Genomic DNA, 24,699 nt, shown 5'->3' on the forward strand with positions numbered 1-24,699 from the left:
GTTAAGGCTGTATGGGCCATGAGGAATTTCACAACAAGTAAATGGTTTGGGTTTTACTTTAAAGAAGGTTTTTCTCAATGGGACCCACAAGCCAAAGTACAAGCCCACTTCCTTAGGTCAGGAGTCTCAGAGGGTTGGTGAGGTGAGCCACTCTGTCTCGTAGGCTTCGCAGTAATCCAGCTCTAAATAAACCACAACATGGAGCGGGGTAGGCAACAACACATCTGTCACGCTGATCCTCAACACTGAGGCCCCTCAGAAGCGCGTGCTTAGTCCCCTCCTGTACTCCCTGCTCACCCACGACTGCGTGGCCAAACACGACTCCAACACCATCATTACGTTTTCTGACGACAACAGTGGTAGTAGGCATGATCACCGACAACGATCAGACCTGGCAGTGTGGTGCCAGGACAGCAACCTCTATCTCAATGTGAGCAAGACAAATGAGCTGATCGTGGACTGCAGGAAAAGGAGGGCTGAACAGGCCCCCATTAACATTGTCGGGGCTGATGTGGATTGGGTCGAGAGTTTCAAGTTCCTTGGTGTCCACATCACCTACAAACTATCATGGTCCAAACACACCAAGACAGTTGTGAAGAGGGCACAACAACACCTTATCCCCCTCAAGAGACTGAAAAGATTTGGCATGGGTCCCCAAATCCTCAAAAAGTTCTACAGCTGCACCATCGAGAGCATCCTGACCGGTTGCATCACCGCCTGGCATGGAAACTGCTCGGCATCTGACCGTAAGGCGCTATAGAGGGTAGTGCGTACGGCCCAGTACATCACTGGGGCCAAGCTTCTGCCATCCAGGACCTTTATACTAGGCGGTGTCAGAGGAAGGTCAGCAATCGGTACCAGAGCGGCAAGCGGTACTGGAGCGCCAAGTCTAGGACCAAAAGGCTCCTTAACAGCTTCTACCCCGAAGCCATGAGACTGCTGAACAAGTAATCAACAGCCTACCTGAACTAAATGTCCACCCAAACTATTTACATTGACCCTCCCCCTTCCATTAGTTTTTTCAATGCTGCTACGCGCTGCCTATTATCTATGCAGTCACTTTGCTCATACCTACATGTACAAATTACCTCAACTAACCTGTACCCCCGCACATTGACTTGGCACCGGTACCCCCTGGATATAGCCTCATTATTGTTATTTTATTGTGAAACTTTTTAATAATTTTTTACTTAGCAAATATTTTCTTAACTCTTTCTTGAACTGCATTGTTGGTTAAGGGCTTGTAAGTAAGCATTTCACGTTAAGGTCTACACCTGTTGTATTCGGCGCATGTGACAAATACATTTTGATTTAGAGAGCTGGGTCCAGGGCGTGGGACCGGTTGGTGGCCCCTAGGATCAGCAGCTGGCCTGAGTGGCCCTCCTGGAGGAAGAGACAAACCAGGACAGTTAGGAATGTTACAGTGTTATGAGAATGTGCGCTCAACTTTCAGTCAACTTCCCTGGTAAAACAAGCGTTAAATCACTAAATGAGGGGTGTTAATGTAAGAGAGCAATTGGAACAGTAGGATGAAGCAAGTATGCTTTTAAGGTAGTATGACTGTACTTGAATTTGAGCATGTAGGTGTAATAAATTATTAATCAATAATCTTAGTCCTAACCAATGACCCCGACACCAAAAGCTCAAACATAAAGGACATTTCCACACAATAAATGTGTCTGAAGGCTTAATAAATTACTGGTTTACATCTTCTGAAACTATCAGGCATTATCTGGCAATACAATTTTAATATTCTAACAGAGCTCCGTGTACTATGTTCTAAAATGGGTGGTCCGGCTGAGAAATAAAGCTATTTCCACCTCCCCCTATACCACAGGCCCAGCAGATGGACCAAAACACAAATAAACTACAGTGAGAGTGGAGAGACAAGAATTCTGGGAGCAGGAAGTGCTTTCGCCACATTCCACAGCAGCAGGCCCTTGGTGGTTGGTGACCTTGGATTATACAACAAGACTTAGCATCGGTATGGAAAACAGATAGCAGGAGGGAGAGCAGCTGCTTCAGTGCACCATCTGCACCAAGGAGCTGGACTGGGGAGATGAAGATATACTTGGCCATAACATGATGCCAATTTGGCACGTCATGGCGACCATCGGTGATGGGTTTCCCAGGCTCCCTGTGTTCTCTAAAGGGGTGGAGGGCGGCTGTCGAGCCATCTCTGATCGTGGGCCTGCGGTCTCTTTTTCTCATTAGACTGATTCGCTGACAGAACAAAAACCAAGATTCAGCAGACACTCAGCAGACAGAGGGAGAATGTCTGAAGGATGTCCAGGAGAGAGGGGGATATTTTGGATGTCAGTCTGCATTTCTAAGGTTGATATGTATTTTTTCTCTCAATATTTACCTTTGAGAGGCTCCTGTGAATATCTGCCTCAATCTGACCTCTGTTTCACCATAAAATCTGTAAAGACAGGTCGAACATGAGAACAAAATAAACAAAGGTCACTTGATATGGATGTACAAGCACCACTAACCCTCAATACATGATCTTGTACTTGGTAACCAACCACATTTCATTAGGTAGCAATAATATGACCATACTTGCTAATGATTTATGGACGGTTGATTACGGTCATATGTGCCCCGACCTTATTGGCTATGGCTCATCCAATCATAGTCTTTCCTGTTCCCGGGGGGCCATAAAGGAGAACCCCCCTAGGAGGTGTGATTCCTGTATGCAAAAATAACATAATCAACATCACACAAGCACAAAAATGGAATCAAATGCATAAAATCAGAGTTCAGTTTTCGTGAATTTGAGATATAGCATATCGTTTTTGATGAAGAATTTTCCAATTCAAAGGAAAGTCATTTGTGTACCGTAGTTGGAGAAGTCTCTCTCGGGATCATACTGTATATATGACTTTAGACCTCAGGGCTCAGGGCTGCCGTACTCCTCCTCTTGAGCCTCTTTGTGCCTGTCTCTGAACTTCACCTTATTCTCCACCTCTAGACTGAGAATGCCCTGCTCAGAATCAGTGGAAGTCTGGGGGTTGCAGGGACACAGGGCATACAGGCGGGCCTGCATGGGGTACTGGATGCAGGACCAGGCTGCGCCGGATCCCTGGCCTGCACCTCAGGTCCATGGAGGTGGAGCGCAGGGCGGAGGTGGAGCCCAGGGCGGAGGTGGAGCCCAGGGCGGAGGTGGAGCCCAGGACGGAGGTGGAGCCCAGGACGGAGGTGGAGCCCAGGGCTGAGCTCGTCAAAGGCCTCCTCTGTATCAGGCTCCAGTCCCGGGGTAGGCAGTGGTCTCTCCAGGGAGTGGCCGTCGACCCCCGTCACCCGCAGACTACACGCTCCGCCAAAATACATCAGGGAGAGTAAGTTTCCAGAGAGTGGGATCTTTCCATCTGAAATATGAGTGTATGTAATATAATGTAAAGTGTTACATTACATATTTGGCGCGTCTGGTAGCCTAGTGGTTAGATCGTTGGGCCAGTAACCGAAAGGTTGCTGGATCAAATCCCAGAACTGACAAGGTAAAAATATGTCGTTCTGCTCCTAAACAAGGCAGCTAACCCATTGTTCCCCGGTAGGACGTCATTGTAAATAAGAATTTGTTCTTAACTTACTTGCCTAGTTGCCTAAATAATAACATATATCCCCTGTTATGTAGTCCCATGAAAAATAAACTGTCTAACCCGAAGATCGGAGAAAGAAGTTACGGAATTCTTCCAAATGGAGCACATCATCCTTCTGTCTGCATTTAGAAATCAAAAGCAAGAGTGCATTTACCATTCATCATGCAATTAACCAAACTGTGATGGCATTTCTGAGTCATCACTCAATTGACTGTCAAACTGTTGTTGCAGGTGTATCACCAGCAGATGGCGACATTTATCTATAAGTATAAAACATTTTATGGAGGATGGCTATACAAGTAAAGTGAGGTTAGTCTTAAGGTTTCCAATGCTTCAGTTCGGCTGGCACCTAGCCAAACTCGGCTAAACTCCAAAAGAGTGTTCCTCATATACTCCCTTAAAATACCTTCACTTGAAAAATCAGCAATAGTACTGTTTGTCCATCTTAAGATGCCGTAGCCAGTGTACTTCCTAGTCAGACTGTATCTAAGACAGCTCAAGGAATGTAAATTTTGCCAAGAAGACCATAATTGCACAATTGTACATCTAACTAAGATATTTGGTGCAGTATTTCGCAAGTGAAAACATGTACATGAAAGTGAGTCGTCTTTTGTTGAATGACAACAAACACTTCATTGAAGCATCTGTACTGTTGACCTACGACCAAGGAAGGGGCATAAACTTTGGGTACAGAAATTCAGCTTGCCTCAAGAAAAAATTACCTGCACAACACGCAAAAAAAAAACCTTGTCGAGGACCAAAACGAACAAAAACATCATCATAATATATGCACAAACTGTTCTGAATTGTTTTGGATAGGAAGCATGCAGACGCCTTTAAACCTACTACTTTACCTGGTGGAGAGATGCACATCTTCTGCCTGTAACACAGGCCCTTTCAGGGAGTGAAGAGTCACTCCATCCCCAGGCTTCACTTTCAGGCTGTTCTGAGTACTTTTCTGTTGGCCCACTTTACTCCCGGGGAAAGATGATGCCGGGCAGACCAGACACACCTTGAAAAAACAAAACACAGCACAGAAACTTGGCCTGGAAATAAACTGACAGCCTTTGTGTCGGTCTAATATTATTCACCATATCAAATGTCTGTGTCAATTGTTGATATTGTCTTCCCACCACGCAATTCATTGCCAATAAGCACATGCACATATACAATATTCCATTATGTTGATAAACATTGTTGACATACCTCCTGTTGCCCAGTATGGCTCGACAATAGGACTGGTCATCCTGCTTTTACACTCAGCCCTGCTGATGTCCTGAATATTTTGGGAAGTTTATAATCTGCTGTACACAAAATGTTTAAATAGAATGTTAGGACTTTCTAAACTGCAAAAGAGAACGTTTTGTCAAGAGTGAAATGACTGGCATTACCACACATCCCTGCAGGGGGGGGCTTTCTTGTGGAGTTAGGGGCCCGCTGGAGGTTGCATGCAAGGCAATGTGTGTACTCATTGCAACTTTCATCCATCATCAGCAGGTAAGTGCATGCCTCCATGTTAATTGGTATGTATATTTATTTGACCTTTATTTAATTAGGAAAGTCAGTTAAGAACAATTTCTTATTGTCAATGACGGCCTAGGAGCTTGTTCAGGGGCAGAATGAAAGAGTTGTACCTTGTCAGCTGGGGGATTCCATTTTGCAACCTACTGGCCCAATGCTCTAACTACTAGGCTACCTGCCACCCCACGTTATCTTTGTTGCCTATCTGATTAATGCCCTCCTTGCCTAGTCCGTCAGTTTTGGTGGGTGGCCCTCTCTTGGTAGGTTTGTGACATCTTTTTCGGGCGACACATAGCCTAGCGGTTAAAAGAGCGTTGGCCCAGTAACCGGAATCACCGAGCAGATTAAAAATCTTTTGATGTGCCCTTGAGCATGGCACTTACCCCGATTTACTCCTGTTAGTCGCTCTGGATAACTGCATCTACTAAATGACGAAAATATATGGTACATGAAATGTACATTGTATTCAGCCATATTATTTAAGAGCAACATAACTAGCGTTAACTAGCTACTTTTCTCAACTTGGTCAATACCTGTAAATTAGTTGTTGTTGCGATTGCTGCCTCGTGCCCGAGCTTTGCAAGCTATTTAAATCACTAGAGCCATCTCTCAGTTCCCTTGAGTTGTCACCATCATTGACTCTCCTAACTTTGCTTTTGTTTTTCTGTCTTTGCTTTAATTTATCAACAGTGTGCATGAAGCAGAAGATTTAACACCAGCATGGGTGAATCAACTGAGATAAACGTCCTGGTTGAAGTTCAGTCCCGCTTCTTTTACCGTAAATGCCGTAGTAATTCTGCTTTGAAACTCTGTTTTTCTATTTTGGTGCGAAAACGGATGATGCGTCAGAATATATATATCGAACATAATATAGCTTTGTATGATATTATTTTACTTGCTAGCAACTTACAAAAACGCAACATAATGTAGCAAAGATGGCCACATAAATGTGAAGTATATAACGGTATTTATGCAACTTCAGCGTTTACTTAATGTATTTAGGTAACCCGCGAGTAAGTAACATTTCAGGGACGCTTTTCCATGAAAATATATTTAAAGGCTTTTATAAAATGTTAACTCTTACTTGCAAACTACAACATATAGTAAGACATGCGCTTTCAATTAAAAAGCTTCGCCTTACGGATACTATAGGGTCATCGAGGGCTGGTCGAGAATTCACATGCTCAGCAAGCCGTTTACAACTACATAACGAGCAGGGGATGAATGTAAATGTTTTATCTGGGAAGGTGCACAGATTCGGCAGATATCGGCGAATTAGTATTTAGTAATTTACTACGAGGTATGTAGACCTGGGTGTCAAACACACACTGAGTGTACAGAACATTAAGAACACCTGGTCAGTTTGTCATGGAAAGAGGTGTTCTTAATGTTTCAATGCTCAGCACACGTACTGTCGTGGATGCAAGGTCCGATCACTTCTGACACCAATGTAATGAAACAGCAGGGAGCAGGTCTCGAACCCTCGAGCTTTGAGCCCGAGGTCCAGCGCGTTACACTATATATTTGTTTTTATTCAAACCATCCGCTATATATTGGGTGACATGAAAATATAGATCTTTGGCCACGCTCACCAGTGGTGGAAAACGAATATATACTGAACAAAAATATAAATGCAACATGCAACAATTTCAACAATTTTACTGAGTTACAGTTCATATAATGAAATCAGTCAATTGAAATAAATGTGTTAGGCCCAAATCTACGGATTCCACCTGACTGGGCGTGGGTGGCGTTTTTTACATATGCACAAAAATCGTATTTCTAAGAAATGTTGTTCACAAATTTGTTGACATCCCTGTTAGTGAGCCTTTCTCCTTTGCCAAAATAATCAGCAAAGGACTAAATCTGTTGCTAGATAATTGAATGCTCATTTCTCCACCATAAACCGCATCCAACGTCGTTTTAGAGAATTTGGCATACGTCCAACTGGCCTCAACTTGTTGCTGATGTCAACGTTGTGAACAGATTGGACAATGGTGCTGGTGGGCAGGCATAAGCGACGGACATTGAACATAATTGATGGCAATTGGAATGAACAGAGATACATTGACAAGATACTGAGGCCCATTGTGTGGCCTATTATTTTTAGGTATCTGTGATCAACAGATACCTTAAGAATATCTGTATTCCCAGTCATGTGAAATCTTCAGATTGGGGTCTAATTTATTTAAATTGATGATACATATATAATTTCCTTATATGATCTGTAACTCATTAAAATCTTTGAAATTGTTGCATGTTGCGTTTATATTTTTGTTCAGTATACATCTACTCAGATACTGAATGATGAATCTACTCAGACATGTTCCTTTGACTGTGTGATGTTTTGTTTGTTTTTCAGACTCTTTGGCTCAGTGGGGGACAGAGGTCCGGGTGGCAGTATGGCTTCATGTGCCTCTTTCAGCCCCTTTCAGCCGTTGTGCCGCAGCTGCCTCTGCTCATGGCTTCACCTTCCACCACGCCAAACAGGACCGCTCAATTCTGTCTCTGTGGCTGGGGGATGGGCAGAGCAGGCTGCCCGGGTTTGCTACTCATCACATCGGAGTGGCAGGTAGTATAGTCCTTGTGTAACCTGACCTATATCACAGGTTTATACTGCTCAGGATCAGGTCTGCTTCAGGTATCGTACAGCCTTTGCACACACGCTTGTGCAGAAATATTCATGGGGCAAATATCAGTTATTTCAAATGTAGTTTGTGTTTGACATGCAAACACATAGACTTGGGCTGTGTGGGAGTGGAAAATAATGTTCAGGGAAGGGAACAGCACATTGGATGGCAGTTTTTTATTTTTTTATAAACACCAACACAATCATCCACCAGGTGGCATGCTGTTTCCTTTATACCTCCCCCAAAGTGGATGCAAGCATGTCAGAACATGTCTGTGGAAAGAGGATGGCCAAAACCTGGTCCACATGGTCTGATGGCATGTTGCCAACAGTAACTTGCGGGACCCCACCATCATGACTGTAAGTGTTTTTAGGACTGATATGTGTTGGAGTACACACCAACACAACACACTGGGTAATTTGTGTTATTAAATCATTTAATTTACATCGTATCATCATCCAAGGAGTTTTAGTGTCAAACCGAGCAACCAGCTCCTTTCACTGAAGATATTTTGGGGTCAAAAATGAATTGGTGAGTGTACCAATAACCTTGCCACTTAGCGTTAGGTCCAAAATTATTGCCACTGTTGATAAAGATGACCAAAAAATACTAAAATAAATATGACAAATAATGAGCTATATTGTATGTGAAAAAAAATGTGACGAATATATTATGTTATACAAATAAATACATTTGCTCAGAGAAAGAGATTTTGTTTAATAAGTAATATACTTTCTTTTTTTTTAAAGATAGGGGTCAAAATGATTTCCAAGTCTGTTTTCAATAGCTTTCAAAATCTCACCTTGCAAGGATAATGGCCTTTTTCTAAAACGTTTTATGAGAATGGAGAACACACTGGGAGGTTTCTTAGACCACTCCTCCATACAGAATCTTTTCAGAACCTTGATATCCTTTGTCTGCTCTAATGGACTGCCCTCTTCGATTCAAGCCACAGGTTTTCAATGGGGTTTAAGTACAGACTTGATTTTGTGGTCATTTAACCGTTGTGAATGACAGGCACATCGATCTGCAGGTTAAACATGGTGAGATTAAAGACTCCTAAATTGATAGTGCAGTTTGTTTAGGCGATTGTACAGCTAACTAGCTGCTTTACATGCTAATATTGTCTTTGGTATTATTGTAACCAGCTATGTTTGCTAGCTAGCCAGCCAATAAAGAGCTGCAACAGATTCCCACATTTTTTTTCCCATGTTGCTGCCAACCTTATTATAATACCAAAATGAAACATTTGTTCACAAAAAATATTATTCTCAGTGTTATTTAACACAAAATTTTAAAGAATGAGTGGTTTTGGGAGAATCTTTCCTTGATTCAGAACCCAAGCTGTCAGCCACAGCAGCCAACAGTTTTAAATGAAGGGAAGTCCCTTCGTTGATTATTTGGTTTGGTGCGTCATTCCCGAATTTACGAACAGACGCAGTCACTGCCTTTGAGGAAAATGTTCTCCCCCTCCACAGCTAACCTAATGATAGCTTCTCAGTCCGGTACCCGGGCAATCTCCTGTGATGTGCCCGGTGCCGGCCGGGGATGACATCAATTTCCACACAGAAGGCCAAGTCAGGGATTAGATGACCCATCCCTCGTCACACATCTGGGGGATTCATTCAAGGTCTAGAGTGTGTCCTGGTGAGACACCGGCCCGAAAAAACAAGGGCCCATTTCCTTCTCCCTGGTGCTGTCAACAGAGGCACATAGCTGGCCCTCTTAGTCACAACCCACTGGGTACAAACTTTTGTTCAAAATCTAGTTTTGATTTACATTTGGTTGAATTGTCAACTAAACGTGAATTTAACGTGAAATCAACAAAAAGGTTAAAAGTTGGGTGAAAAAATATGAAATTCCTTTACATTGATTACTTTTTTCAAATCTAATCAGTTTTCCACCTTGATTCAATGTCATCACATTGCATTTTTGGGTTAAATGAAACGTTTTCATGTTCTCTCAAACCCAATAATAATTACCTGGTCTTAAGTCAGTTGTCAGGAAGCTGTCGTCAAGGTTCTTTGGAGTATGGACCAGCATGTAGACACTTTTTCTATCCATCAAGGTGCAGTCATTGATTAGTCAAATGTTAAGGTTGCCATTGTTCAAGATAAAAACAAGGTACTGGACTTTTTCTCTGCCTGTCATGTTTTATGTATTACATAAGGCTCAACTTGAAACTTGTTTTCTTTTATGAGATATGTCGACTTCTATTAGGGACCAATCCTTAAGAGTCTATTGGACACACTGTCACATCTGCTCCTGCTACGCCCTCTGGTGTTCATCCGGTGTCTTCTTTACCTGCAGTTACTCCCCCAGTACATTCTCTCTCCCTCTCTGTGTGATTGTGTGGTTGGAGACAGGTGTGCTGGAGTCAGAGCAAATCCCTTCCAGCTGCAACTCGTTCCATAATCAAGACCTCTACAAATACTCAGTCCTGCCACTTCCACTCTGCCAGATTGTGATCTCTGCTCAGTCAGCTATTATTCTTGCCATTTATTATTACGCAAGATCCTGTTGTGCCCGTTTCCCAGCCTGACACCTTTTATACTCTCATTGCAGTTACTGCTCTGTCTCTTGCTCCTGTCTCCTGTTCCACATCTCACCACCAAACTACCTTGTTCTTGATTTTACTCACCATCACTACCTTGGATTCCCCTCAGGATCTGTTTACCAAGTTCTACTCAGCCAACTCCAACCTCTGTCTCCACATCTGTTTTTTCTGCAACTCATCCGAGCTTCCCCGGATCTGCACTCCATATCTCTCTGTGTAACAAATATTTTGGTTCATTCATCCCTGTTTCCTCATCTGAGTCTGCTCTTGTGTTCCACGGTGTCACTCCGCTTCACACACACCCGTGTGTCAATCTAATGAACAAAATTTGAAAAAATCCCCCTTAATCAGTTTGAAGTAGAGATACCTTTCAGCATGGGCTACGTCTCAATCCACTGCCTCCGCCTATGTTGGCCTCCCACATCTGTGGTGCCTTGCAAAAGTATTCATCCCCATTGGTGTTTTTCCTATTTTGTTGCGTTACAACCTGTAACCTGTAAGTGAAATGTAAAACATAACTTGTTTCAAAAAAGTATATACAATTTTTTTTTTTAAACAAAGTGGTGAGTGCATATGTTTTCACCCCCTTTGCTAAGAAGCCCCTAAATAAGATCTGGTGCAACCAATTACCTTCAGAAGTCACATAATTAGTTAAATTAATTCCTTCTGTGTGCAATCTAAGTGTCACATGATCTGTTACATGATCTTAGTATATATACAACTGTTCTGAAAGGCCCCAGAGTCTGCACACCCACTAAGCAAGGGGTAACACCACACAAGCGGCACCATGAAGACAAAGTAGCCCTCCAAACAGGTCAGGGACAAAGTTGTGGAGAAGTACAGATCAGGGTTATGTTATAAAAACATATCCAAAACGTTGAACATCCCACAGAGCACCATTAAATGCGTTATTAAAAAATGGAAAGAATATGGCAACACAACAAACCTGCCAAGAGAGGGCTTCCCACCAAAACTGAAGGACTAGGCAAGGAGGGCATTAATCAGATAGGCAACAAAGAGACCAAAGATATTGGGGTGGCAGGTAGCCTAGAGTGGTTAGAGCTTTGGGCCAGTAACCAAAAAGGTTGCAAGATCGAATCCCCCAGCTGACAAGGTAAAAATCTGTCGTTCTGCACCTGAACAAGGCAGTTACTGTTCCTAGGCCATCATTGTAAATAAGAATTTGTTCTTGATGTCTAATGTCCTGATGTCTAATTAAAATTTAAAAAATAACCCTGAAGGAGCTGCAAAACTCCATAGCCGTACACTCCACAGAGCTGGGCTTTATGGAAGAGTGGCCAGAAAAAAGCCATTACTTAAAGAAAAAAAATAAGCAAATGTTTGGTGTTAGCCAAAAGACATGTGGGAGACTCGGTCTTCTCTCTCTGTAGTGTCCTAAAGGTTTGGCCTACTAACTAAAATACCAGACGGTAACCCATACAGATGAATGGAGGTAGTTGTTTTGGCAACAAAAACAAGGGGTTAAATATGTGTCCAAAAAAACTAAAATATTTCCAGAGCTTTCTTATATCTCCTAAATATAGGACAGACACTTCAAAACCTTATTTCTTATGATATATTTGTTGACTGTCGTTTTTGCCATTAATTAACGTGTTATTCAGTGTTTCTTTTGGTTATAGTAGTAAAGGCAAAATTCTATATTTTATCAAATAATTTTGTATGATCTATGTAACCATCTTTAAACAATTCTATATGTTTGCTTAGTAGACCCTCCCCTCCCTCATCCACACCGGTTGTAGAAGTCCATTACTTTAATTGAGAGGCAAATCGCGCTGCTGCGACTCACCTGTAGGACTAGTTTGTGGTGTTGGCACTGCGTGCAGTGTGTCGCATGCATTGGATTTTTTCAATTTGCGATTGCTTCGCCGTGCGGTACCAGTAGTAAACCCCCGAAGAAGGTTCTAATGTGTAGTGTGAGAGTTTTTGTTGTGATGCGGCACATGGATTGTGAAGACTGTAACCTGCGGCAATGACCTGTGTGCACGCAGTGTTAGACTTTCAGAGGTTAAAAGTGTCAGTGTAGGGAAGTACAACTAAATCATTGTGAGATTTGTTACTGAAACTAAAGCTTTTCAGCCACAGTGATACTGTCTGAACTCTGGAACTCAATGTGCCTCTTCAATCGACACTGAGCAGTAAATGGCAGTAGTTGTTTTCCTTCCTTTCCACTGTTATAAATGGTTATCATTATCTGTGTTTATTTAGGCAGTTTTCCTGGCATGTGCTGGCCCTCATCCTGTCTCTCTCCATGGGGAGAATTCATCTCCTCTCACAGACATTACCTTGACTTCTGCTGCCGTCTCACTTAGCATAGCACCCCACAGCATTACGCAACCTCAAGCAAACATCCTTAACTCCTGCTTGTGTATGCTGAGTACACCAAACATTTCATACATTGCCATCATCTGTTCTCTTAAAGACTTCACTGGAATTTCTGAAGCAATTTGCAGTGTGGAGGTATCATAACAGGACTCAATGGCAACTCTTTAGTTGAATATTTATCAGTGTACCCAATCACTGCAATCAATGTCAGGCGTAGTGCTTACATTCACTGTAATATCAGATTTATTGGATTTATTTCACCTTTATTTAACCAGGTAGGCCAGTTGAAAACAAGTTCTCATTTACAACTGCGACCTGGCCAAGATAAAGCAAAGCAGTGAGACAAAAACAACAACACAGAGTTACACATAAACTAACGTACAGTCAATAACACAATAGAAAAAAACAGAAAAATATATGTACAGTGTGTGCAAATGTAGAAGAGTAGAGAGGTAAGGCAATAAATAGGCCATAGAGGCAAAATAATTACAATTTAGCATTAACACTGGAGTGATAGATGGGCAGATGATGATGTGCAAGTAGAGATACTGGGGTGCAAAGAGCAAGAAGATAAATAACAATATGGGGATGAGGTAGTTGGGTGTGCTATGTACAGGTACAGTGATCGGTAAGCTGCTCTGACAGCTGATGCTTAAAGTTAGAGGGAGATATAAGACTCCAGCTTCAGTGATTTTAGCAATTCGTTCCAGTCATTGGCAGCAGAGAACTGGAAGGAAAGGCAGCCAAAGTAAGTGTTGGCTTTGGGGATGACCAGTGAAATATACCTCCTGGAGCGTGTGCTATGGGTGGGTGTTGCTATGGGGACCAGTGAGCTGAGATAAGGCGGGGCTTTATCTAGCAAAGTCTCATAGATGACCTGGAGCCAGTGAGTTTGGTGACGAATATGTAGTGAGGGCCAGCCAACGAGAGCATACATGTCGTGGTGGGGGGTAGTATATGGTGCTTTGGTGACTAAACGCATGGCACTGTAATAGACTACATCCACTACATTGCTGAGTAGAGTGTTGGGAGCTATTTTGTAAATTACATCGCTGAAGTAGAGGATCGGTAGGGTAGTCAGTTTTGATGGGGGTATGTTTGGCAGCATGAGTGAAGGAGGCTTTGTTGCAAAATAGGAAGCCGATTCTAGATTTAATTTTGGATTGGATATGCTTAATGTGAGTCTGGAAGGAGAGTTTACAGTCTAACCAGTTGAAGCATTGAAGCTTGTTTGGAGGTTTGTTAGCACAGTGTCCAAAGAAGGGCCAGATGTATAGAGAAGGGTGTCGTGTGCGTAGAGGTGGATTAGAGAATCACCAGCAGCAATAGCGAAAAAAAATGCTTATTGAAATGATTGATTATCGTAGATTTATTGGTGGTGACAGTGTTTCCTATCCTCAGTGCAGATGGGAGGAGGTGCTCTTTTCTCCATGGACGTTACAGTGTCCAAAACTTTTTGGAATTAGTGCTACAGGAAGCAAATTTCTATTTGAAAAAGCTTGTCTTAGTTTTCCTAACTGACTGGGTATATTGGTTCCTGACTTCTCTGAAAAGTTTTACATTGCGGTGGCTATTCGATGCTAATGCAGAACGCCACTGGATGTTTTTGTGCTGGTCAAGTCAAGTCTGGGGTGAACCAAGGGCTATACCTGTTCTTAGTTCTACATTTTTTGAATGGGGCATGCTTATTTAAGATGGTGAGGAAAGCACTTTTGAAGAGCAACCAGGCATCCTCTACTGACGGGATGAGGTCAATATCCTTCCAGGATACCAGGGCCAGGTATATTAGAAAGGCCTGCTCGCTGAAGTGTTTTAGGGAGCGTTTGACAGTGATGAGGGGTGGTTGTTTGACCGCAGACCCATTACGCATGCAGGTAATGAGGCAGAGATCCTGGTTGAAGACAGCAGAGGTGTATTTAGAGGGGAAGTTGGCCAGGATGATATCTAAGAGGGTGCCCATTGTTACGGATTTAGGGTTGTACCTGGTAGGTTCCTTGATAATTTGTTTGAGATTGGGGGCATCTAGTTTAGATTGTAGGACGGCCGGGTGTTAAGCATGTCCCAGTTTAGGTCATCTAACAGTATGAACTCTGAAGATAGATGGGGGGCGATCAATTCACATATGGTGTCCTGGGCACAGCTGGGGGCTTAAGGGGGTCTACAACATCGGCAACGGTGAGAGACTAGTTTCTGGAAAGGTGGATTTTTAAAAGTAGAAGCTCAAATTGTTTGGGCACGGACCTGGATAGTATGACAGAACTCTGCAGGCCATCTCTGAAGTAGATTGCAACTCCGCCCCCTTTTGCAGTTCTATCTTGTCAGAAAATGTTATAGTTAGGGATGGAAAATACAGGATTTTTGGTGGCCTGCCTAAGCCAGGATTCAGACACTGCTAGGACATCCGGGTTGGCAGAGTGTGCTAAAGCAGTGAATAAAACAAACTTAGGGAGGAGGCTTCTAATGTTAACATGCATGAAACCAAAGCTTTTATGGATACAGTAGTCAACAACTGAGAGCGCCTGGGGAATGGGAGTGATGCTTGGGGCTGCAGGGCCTGGGTTAACCTCTACATCACCAGAGGAACAGAAGAGGAGTAGGATAAGTGTATGGCTAAAGGCTATAAGAACTGGTCGTCTAGTACGTTCGGAACAGAGAGTAAAAGGAGCAGATTTCTGGGAGCGGAAGAATAGATTCAAGGCATAATGAACAGACAAAGGTATGGTAGGATGTGAGTACAGTGGAGGTAACCTAGGCATTGAGTGACGATGAGAGAGGTTTTGTCTCTAGAGGCACCATTTAAGCCAGGTGCGGTCACCGCATGTGTGGGGGGTGGAACATTAGGGAGAGGCATGTGTAGGCGAGTGTTCATAGGGTCCAGTGAGTAGCTAGGCGAGCAGGAGACACAGCGATTCAGACAGCTAGCAGGCCGGGGCTAGCAGATGGGCCTCAGAGGGACGTCGCAATGGAAGAGCCTGTTGAAACACCCTCGGGCGGTTACGTCAGCAGACCAGTCGTGATGGATCGACGGGGTTCCGTGTCAGCAGCAAAGGGTCCAGGCCAATTGGCAAAGAGGTATTGAAGCCCAGGAATTGAGTGGTTTAATATGAGTGGTTTAACCCTTTTATCCATCAGTCAATTTATTCAGACAATGACAGCATCGTGGCGTGCCATTTATGATACAACAGCACTTTTGCCTCATGACATCACGTCAGCAAGTCTGTCCCGAGTTAGTAAACATCATTTGTAGGAATTCTTACAGAAGAATACGTTTCTGCATTGCTAGTTATTGTAGGAAACAGAGGTGAGCGGTCAGTGTTTGGGAAGTAAGAGGAGTGTCATCATTTACTGGAAGAGGGCCTCATACACTCAGTCTGGCCCTTGGCCATTGGCAGAGTTTGGCAGGGTAAGCCCATCCATAGCTTCTCTAGGGTTGTGTTTCCTGAAAGTGAACCTCTCTGGGCCATTATCACTGACGTCTGCACCAAGACGGCAAACGTAGCATACAGAAAAGAATGCCTGGTAATTGCGCTGTAGCTAGGTGATTTGTGGCAGAGACAAAGGATTTGTAATTTGCTGTGTTGAAATCTGATGAAATAATGTGCAATGGGTTGAAGTAGGTTTTAGAACAACATGGGTCATTGGCTGTTGATTTGGGATAAGAATTACGATCATGATTCTTAATTGCTATTTGGTCCGTTTGTACTTTTCTGACTTGTGATGCGCTCATAACCATTAGGCCAACCTGTATCTAGAACCACAGCCACTTTACCAGAACGCAATTTAGTAAACCACACAAAACTTCATGTATATTGTTAAGATACGTTTATTCTTGAATTGTCCTACCTTGTTGCAGATATAAGTAGCTTCAACAAATATAGCACTTTGTAGGAATGTATGTTTACAAAGAGGAATCAAATGATGAAAGTGTAGTGCTTTACAGTTCATCAAAACTTTGAACAAGATCAAGGAAATCAAATATAGAAAAATATTGTTTTATAATTGCAAACAAAAAGTAGAATTTGAATTCATCAAGAGCTACAATAAATGTATACAACTACTTCATCATTTAAACAGCAGCGATCTGTCTTTAAATATAGTTTAAGAGTGGTGAAACTAAACACCAAACTTAGTTGCTTAGATTTTCTCAAGAATAACAATATACAATGACATCAAAATGAATATTTAACGCATCAGGCAGAATCCTATCTTTAGATCTGAGTACAAGGCATCACTTTTAACATTAAAGCATACATTTGACAAGTGTGAATTAGGTGGATATAAGTTAGGATTTGTCCCTATGCACATACAATTGTAACATACTTATCAATGCTGAAGGACCCTGGAGGACACTTTCACAAATAAAAGACTTGGATGCAGCCCATTCAATTTGCATCCTAATTCAAAGTATATTATTGTGACTTCATTTCAGACAGTAAATGCATGGAAGTTCGCTGGAGGGCTCTCGGATCCAGGAGAAAACATTGGTCAGTGATGCAACCACATAACGTATACCATACATAGACAATATCTAAATGCAGACACTCATGCCTATTCATAGGAATGTTTACTTTTTGAAACGGCCTCCTCAGACATTCATATGAACTACACTCAAGCATATATCCAAACAATTTTAAGACTTAAACAGACTTCAAATAAACGTTTTACTACTTACAAGTTCAACTTGTTTTTTTTTAAGCAGCTTTTGATACAAAGCCCCACCTACTGAAGCAGCGTTGTATTTGACTAAAGTACAATCGAATTCCCTTTTTTAGAACCAAATTTCATTTTCATGAATTACAATGTAAAAATGTTGTTAAGGGCGCTCACATTGTATCACACAATTTTTATTTGTGTCCAGTGAGCATTATCATGCAGTCAGATAAGATGTACAGTAATAAGGTTTTCAAAACAAAGACGTTTAAAGAACAGTACAAACATATAAAATCTCCTTTTGTTCTGTTTACTTTCTTTTTCCAAGCCTTCACTGCAGTCCGGAGGGCTTTGAGGAGACGGGAGTCCGCTCAGAGTTCAAATCCCTCCTGAGCATCCGGCAGCAGCACAACCTCCCAGGTGCTTTTGGTATGTCCGACATGTACATCATCAGCCCCCTCACATACGACATCAACTTCTGCACCCAGGAGTGCCTGCGCTGTGAGTGGCTGGAGCTAACCAAGACTAGCTCCACTACTCCTATCACTAGCCGCCTAGCCAGGCTTCTGCTTCACGGCCTGAACCAGGGCTTCGACAAGATTGACCAGGCTATGGAGGAGCTGCCAGCTGTCTACTCAGGGAGGTTCTACCAGCCGTTCCACAGGTTGCTGCCTCCAGGACCTGTCTAGCCTAGTGCATCGATGCTAATAGCACGAACACGTCAATGCTAGTCATATGAGCATGTGGATGGTCTTTCACCATAATACTTGAAGTGTATATTTATGACAGACTGGAATAGGTTTTTCTGAACTTTTACACGGGAAAGAGGGTGTAGCCAATGGTACCGATGATGATCACTGTAAAGGACATTTTTCACAAATCACAAGACCTCTTGTCTGTAAAGATAAAAAAATATACACAATTTGAAGAAATAGGCTACTCTGTTTGGGAAGAACTCAGGGCCTCTAAGTCCTAAAATTAAATGAATCATTCATATGTTAAGATTGAGAGGTGCAATATCATATACTGTAGTATTGTACTAGGTATACTGTTTGTTTTGCAATGCTCGATTTATCTTTGCCAACCCAATGTTCTATTTAAAAGTTGTATCAAGTAGAGTTCTGGGCATGACCAAGCTAACCTGTGCTGCAATGCAGTAAAAAGTATTTTTTTAAAGCCCAGAGCTACTCAGTGGAATCTTGTGTGTTATCACTTTCTCTTTCATCTTAAATAATGTACCTTCAGAATTGTTAAACCAAGAAAAATAAGCAGAGTATCAAAGTACACTAGAATATTTGAAGCAGCTCTAGTCAAACTCACATTATATAGTTGAATTGAATTGCCGTTAAAGTACCTAACTACAGGATGATTATGTCGTCACAGTCATTTAATACGCTCCATTGTATTTCTTCATGTCCTGTCTGTTTGTGTGCAGCCAGGCTGACTTTAAGATTGGTACGACAAGATGAGCTCAACGTCTGGCCGACATGGGGAGAAAGAGAATGGCTTTTTGGCCGGGTCCAGTTTTGGATCCTGACTTGTACTGGCCAGTCCTTTTCAGTGCCACATACATTTCAGGGTACTTTCGAGAGCGGTAGGTGTTGTAGTTGTTACTCTCCAGCCTCTCCATGAAGTAGCATTCATCTGTTGTCCGTCTCTGAAGAGAGAGAGAATGTTTTAAAGATATGAGATAGCAAATCAGAGATCAATTTACAACATTTGTTAATCCAGTTCTATTATTCTTTGAAAAACTTGATCCACTTTCATATTGTAAACCGAACCAATGATAAATGTCAATGAAACTCTTTTGAAATCTTGTCTTTGTCTTATGAAATAAAATGTAATGGGCAGGTTTCTCAAACCAAGATGAATAAACCTACTCTTGAACTAAAAGCCATGTTCAATGGGGAATGTCCACCAGTGACAAGCTTTGGGCAATGATGGTTATTTATATTATAAAAAAAGGATCCACATTTCATGAACATAACTGGAGTTTAGCCTAGGTCTTAGCGGCCAGGGGAAAAGTTGAAATAAATGTAGTTGGAATGTCAACACAAATGTTTAGTCATTGTGATATCCTCTAAATAAGCCATTTCATTTAGACATAATTAAATATAGTTGATTTTTACATGCTCTGTGGAGAAAAGGGAAAAGCTTGCAAACTGACAAAAAATACATAATAATTTGATTAATCCAGTAAAACACATCAGACCTCAATACCTCCATTGTTTCAGTGGACATTCCAGAACAGTCTGAACTCCTGTTTAATGTCACACACTAATGAAGATATTTTTCAATAGTTTTACTAGATGTTTTGCCAAGCCAAAGATGTGTGAATAATCATCCATTCTTAAATTAGTCAAACAAATTGTCAGTTCAGTTCTAGTGGCCGTGTGCAAGAAATAGATTTGCTCATGTCCAATAGAAATGAAGTAACTCCCAGTTTTCTACCCTCTGACAGGTTTTTGTTTGACATTTTTTGTTATTACATGAAATAATGGAAAATATAAATGATTATTCCTGTCCACACTGTGATTTTGTGTTCATGTGGAAGATCTGATGACATCAATCACATCTGGCTCAAATATCTCTTGATAGCAGGGCCAACAGAATTCCCTGCCCTATCCAACAACAGGGGGCCTGTTGTCCATTCAACCATGGCTACCTAGTATAGAGGATAACTTTTATGGCCCTACCTAACCCTACATGGAAGCAATCCCTGGCACTTATAAAAGGCACACAGAACAAAAACAGTTGGAAGATAAATTCAGAGGGTAGCAACACTGGGAAAGATAAAAAGTGTATTCATTTACATTGACTACAAAGTTCAATCCCTACCACCTAATATCTGAATATATATAGACTATCCATGCCGACATGGAAGGCAGTGCTAAAATGGAAAGGTAAAGTGAGAAGTAATGAGTGTATTAGAAAGTAAGCTCGATCTATACAGATGATCATGTGCATAAAGCTGGTGAGTGGGGCTGAATAAGGACAAGTACAGAACAACATACAATATCTCCAGCTTCCAATTTCAACCTGAACACAACAGTCTATTTACAAAATGCTAACACCAAACTGTAACTTTCCCCCACCCCGAGAGAACGTATGAGAACAGATCCTGGATGATTGAACACATCAGTGAAGGAGCCATGTCTGTAATGTGTCTGCCAGTGTGTGTCCATTGCCTAGTCTGGTTACTCATTAAGGAAACACACCAGTCAGTTATCTGCTGGGACTTCTTCAGTATCCCAGAAGTACCTCCATTCACTGCTACCATACTAACAAGTGTAATACGAAAGCAAAATCTGTTGTCAGTGTATGACAAGATAATATTTGCTTTCAGCATGAACTTAATGAAAACCCTTCATCTTAGGCATGGGACTGTCCCTGTTAGAGTAAAGCATGAGTTGTAGACCATGACAATACCAAAGCAGATGGAATGGAGTTGCTTTGGTAACTGCTTTGGTAGCTATAAGGAAGGCAATGCTTACTCACCGCTCCAAACAGTCTTCCATCTGCATTCATGGCCAGATAGCGGTTGGCTGAGACCCCTTTGATTACTACTTCCCCCACTGAGGTCGCCTGGAGTTGAAGCTTATCTGAGGAGGAAAAATGACTTTAGTCTCAGAGTGAATTGATAGCAACTCCATTGATGCTAGTTGTTAGTGGTGTTGAACAAGGATGGATAGAGCAGAGTATTATACTGAACAAAAATATAAACGCAACAGGTAAAGTGTTGGTACCATGTTTCATGAGCTGAAATAAAAGATCCCAGAAAAGGTCCCATATACACAAAAAGCTTATTTCTCTCAAATGTTGTGTACAAGTTTGTTTACATCCCTGTTAGTGAGCATTTCTCCTTTGTAAAGATAATCCATCCACCGGACAGGTGTGGCATACCAAGAAGCTAATTAAACAGCATGATCATTACAAAGGTGCACCTTATGTTGGGAACAATAAAAGGCCTCTCTAAAATGTGCAGTTTTCACACAACGCAATACCACAGATGTCTCAAGTTGAGGAAAAGTGCACTTTGCATGCTGACTGCAGGAATGTCCACCAGAGCTGTTGCCAGAGCATTGAATGTTAATTTCTCTACCATAAGTCGCCTCCAATTTCATTTAAAAAAAATTTGGCAATACGTCACAACTGCAGACCGTGTGTAACCACGCCAGCCCATGACCTCCACATCTGGCTTCTTCACCTGCGGGATTGTCTGAGACCAGCCACCCGGGCAGCTGATGAAACCCTAATAAAACCCTTTTGTGGGAAAATGCTGATTCTGATTGACTGGGCCTGGCTTCCCAGTGGGTGGGCCTAAACTATCCCAGGCCCACCCATAGCTGTGCCCCTGCCTAGTCATGTGAAATCCATAGTTTAGGGTGTAATTTATTTATTTTAATTGACTGATTTCCTTATATGAACTGTAACGCAGTAAAATTGTTGCATGTTGCGCTTATATTTTTGTTCAGTATATAGCAGAGGCAAACAAGTTGATACAATATTTCTTCATAAAACTTCAGATAAGCAAGATAACCATTCGAAGTTGTGGTTCACCATCATTCTTCACAATTTTCACATTTTGAGAAACAATATTAATAATTCCGTAATAGTTATTGAAAGCTTGTATTTGGTTGAAGTGATCATCTTGTAAATACTCCAAACGTTTTGTGGAGTCAGATAAGCCTACGTGTGCTGTGCCAATGGAGCATATTTGAATAGCATATTTATAGTATAGTTTAAAAAATATATATAATAAAAGAGTTCTTATCAAACAGGCCTCATAAGGCAAGATAGTACATGATGATACATTGTAAACTTCTATATAAGAAGCATCTGTGTGCACTTAGGGTTTGTTTAATGACTCATGTCATGAAGATCCATTCCTCTCTGAAGGAATACATCATTAGAAGTTGTTGCATGCAAGGGAGCATCTAGTGTTTACTGAACATCTGTACAGCAGGTCTAGTGATCACATCCCTAAGTGAAACGTTCGGCAATGGTTTATTTCATCATCGCTTGCTTTAATCATATTGAGGAAGCAAATGTGCGTATCAACAGAGTCCTTTTCATTGGTTCTATTTGAATGAATGGTCATGACAGAAATGATAGTTTAGTGTATAGGTTTAGTGTGGTGTATCCAGTTTAGTGTATGGGTTACTACTACGCTTATAGAATATTGTATATGCCTTGTTGATTGAAGATAAATGTCACTGTAAAGTAAATGAGATGCTAATTGTTTTTCAATAATTGAAATGGCCAATGGCCTTTTCATTAAAACTAGTCAGTCTCTTGTCTCCATTCTTACCATAGTAGTTCATTGCTTGTGATGATTTTTGGACAGCTGTTTGAAAGCACCTGTTCTAAGTCCCATCCCCCATCTGTCACTCAAGGATCTACTGAGCAGTGCTTCCTGTGACGAAAACCCCCTCTTCTACATGGGCCCCTTCTCCTCCTCACAATTACTGATGCAATCTGAGAGACACACACTGAAGAAAAAACAACTAGTGAGTTATGAGGTGGTTTCAATGTGTGAGGTGGTTTCAATGTGTTGTTGCATGTTAAATTTAAAGCTAATCAATGATACTTTAATATTATACTGAATTGATAAGAACACAAACCTAGTGCTTCAATCTCTATCAATGGCCTTTATGTGGACTCGAGTTGGTCCATCTATGTGTTAATGCACATTTCACACGAAAGCTACATCATATTTTAATTCTGGACATTTGAATTACATGTGACGTAATAGCAGTGACATTTAAAGAATGTCCGTGTTACACACATCAAGATGACTTGAGTGAATGAGATCAAAACCCACCACATTCATGAAAGCACTTGCAAAGGTGAATGTAAAAGAACTACACGAACGACTGTCATTTGAATGCTGTAGAAGCCATAAATAAACACACTCATTTGTAAAATTCCCTTCAGTCCTCCATGATTCCCCTCACGGTTACGTCCCTGTTACCCTTTAAACGCATAAAGAAGCTTTGTCTGCCATGCAAGCGACTGGAACTACTTACTGTGGGGGTCGTTCTTATCTCTGATCCCGTCCACGCTTCCGTTAGAGTTTATCCTCAAGAAGTAGCCTCCATTTTTACAGTACAACCTCTTGGGCTCCTTAAAGTTTCCTGGAAGGAAGCCGCCACTGCCTCCATCTTCAGGTGTGGCGGGTAGAGTGGTGATTTCTCCTGTGGCCATCTCCTCTTCCCTCTATCCTCTACCCTGCTGCTGCTGTGTGCTACCAGTGCAGCAGCCCCACAGTAGCCTTATGCTAACTGCTGTCCCCTCCCTTCCCCAGCGAGCCTCACAGAGCCTGATTTTAGTTAACCCCCAGGGTCAGATAGTTTGTTTGAGAACACCCCTCTGGTGCAGCATGCCCTCTACTCCCAAGCAGAGAGGAATCTAAGCACTAGCAACACTTGGAAAGGAGCTTGTTAGCCGCGACAGCAAGGTCCACCCCTCACTGGCCTCTTCTCGTTCCTTTAAGAAAGTGCTAAGAGTTGATATTCTAGTGTAGTTTGGATGGGGATTCGTGTGTTCCACCTTCCATCGTCTTCTTCCTCCACTCTTAAGCGCTGAAATGTTTACAGCAGGGCAGCTGGCTGAAACCTGGGGAGACTTTCCCTATGGGCCTCAGTTCGCATGCGCCCTCCGAGGAAAGCACACACACACACACACACACACACACACACACACACACACTGACTTTCTAACTGAACCAGACAACCCTACACAGCACAAGCAGAGAAAGGAGGGTAAGACTGGGGCTTACTGATTAAACTGCGTCATAAGAGACCCTTGGCTTGTGCAACCTGAGTGGTGGCTTCAGCTTAGCTTCAGCTTCTACTTCTGGGTAGAATCAGTGATTCTGTGCCACATTATTGAAGAACAAATGAAATATGCAGCAGAAAGTACAACAGAGTACATTACAATAGCTTGACTAATTGAATTCAAGGAAATATGTAAACATTGAAGATTTTAAAGGACCCTTCACATAGAAACTATATTTTAAGTTGTGAACTGTATGAAGCAGCTCATTTCAATTATGCCATTTCGATATGTTTTACTTTTAATAAACTTTAACCAGAGTCAAAACTATGAATGTCTGTTTTCAAAGTGTGCACTGGACACAACAGAACGCAGATTACTGTATGCAGGGTTGATCATATCATTTTGATTGGATGCATGCATATCAATGAAACATTAAACCACAGGCCGACCACAATGGCTCAGCACAAAATAATACTTTCTATTCACTTGGCCATCCTCAGATGGACTGATAATCGTTTCAGAATCATTCCGTGTTGAAACTGAAGGTCTTTGTGTGGGAATTGTGTGCCAAGGGAATAATTTTCAGACACTACTTCACATAGAAACGCATTAATCT

The 24,699-nt window shown here is 41.9% G+C and overlaps 2 protein-coding genes and 1 long non-coding RNA gene across 4 annotated transcripts; 1 reads left to right on the forward strand and 2 right to left on the reverse strand.

Moving 5' to 3' along the window:
• Positions 1-1,243: 1,243 nt before the first annotated feature.
• LOC116355043 (uncharacterized) lies at positions 1,244-5,881 on the reverse strand. 2 transcript variants are annotated; one of them, XR_004204271.1, is made up of 8 exons: positions 5,657-5,881; positions 5,507-5,547; positions 4,809-4,906; positions 4,457-4,614; positions 2,842-3,371; positions 2,563-2,692; positions 2,366-2,422; positions 1,244-2,223 (listed from the first exon to the last, which is right to left on the reverse strand). It is a non-coding gene; the product is annotated as an uncharacterized LOC116355043 (long non-coding RNA). The 2 variants fall into 2 exon arrangements; XR_004204270.1 differs by having other exon boundaries at positions 4,457-4,906.
• Positions 5,882-7,491: 1,610 nt separating this feature from the next.
• On the forward strand, positions 7,492-18,015 carry LOC109910163 (nucleoside diphosphate-linked moiety X motif 6-like). Its single transcript, XM_031797597.1, is given in 4 exon segments — positions 7,492-8,112; positions 17,083-17,137; positions 17,632-17,649; positions 17,652-18,015. Coding segments are annotated over 4 exon segments (420 nt in total). The 5' UTR covers positions 7,492-8,106; the 3' UTR covers positions 17,993-18,015.
• Positions 16,461-24,004, reverse strand: LOC109864944 (fibroblast growth factor 2-like). The gene is made up of 3 exons (XM_020453032.2): positions 23,333-24,004; positions 20,802-20,905; positions 16,461-18,960 (listed from the first exon to the last, which is right to left on the reverse strand). The coding sequence occupies exons 1-3, from the start codon at positions 23,508-23,510 to the stop codon at positions 18,775-18,777; spliced, it is 468 nt and encodes a 155-aa protein (XP_020308621.1). The 5' UTR covers positions 23,511-24,004; the 3' UTR covers positions 16,461-18,774.
• Positions 24,005-24,699: the final 695 nt, after the last annotated feature.

The sequence above is a fragment of the Oncorhynchus kisutch genome, linkage group LG19 (assembly GCF_002021735.2).
Source record: "Oncorhynchus kisutch isolate 150728-3 linkage group LG19, Okis_V2, whole genome shotgun sequence".
NCBI classification, from domain to species: domain Eukaryota; kingdom Metazoa; phylum Chordata; class Actinopteri; order Salmoniformes; family Salmonidae; genus Oncorhynchus; species Oncorhynchus kisutch.

Coding starts and splice junctions, on each gene's coding strand:
- LOC109864944 (XM_020453032.2), bottom strand. CDS start 23,510: ATGGCCACAGGAGAAATCACCACTCTACCCGCCACACCTGAAGATGGA. Junction 20,906..23,332: donor AGATAAGAACGACCCCCACA/GTAAGTAGTTCC, acceptor TTTCCTCCTCAG/ATAAGCTTCAACTCCAGGCG. Junction 18,961..20,801: donor ATGGAAGACTGTTTGGAGCG/GTGAGTAAGCAT, acceptor CTCTCTCTTCAG/AGACGGACAACAGATGAATG.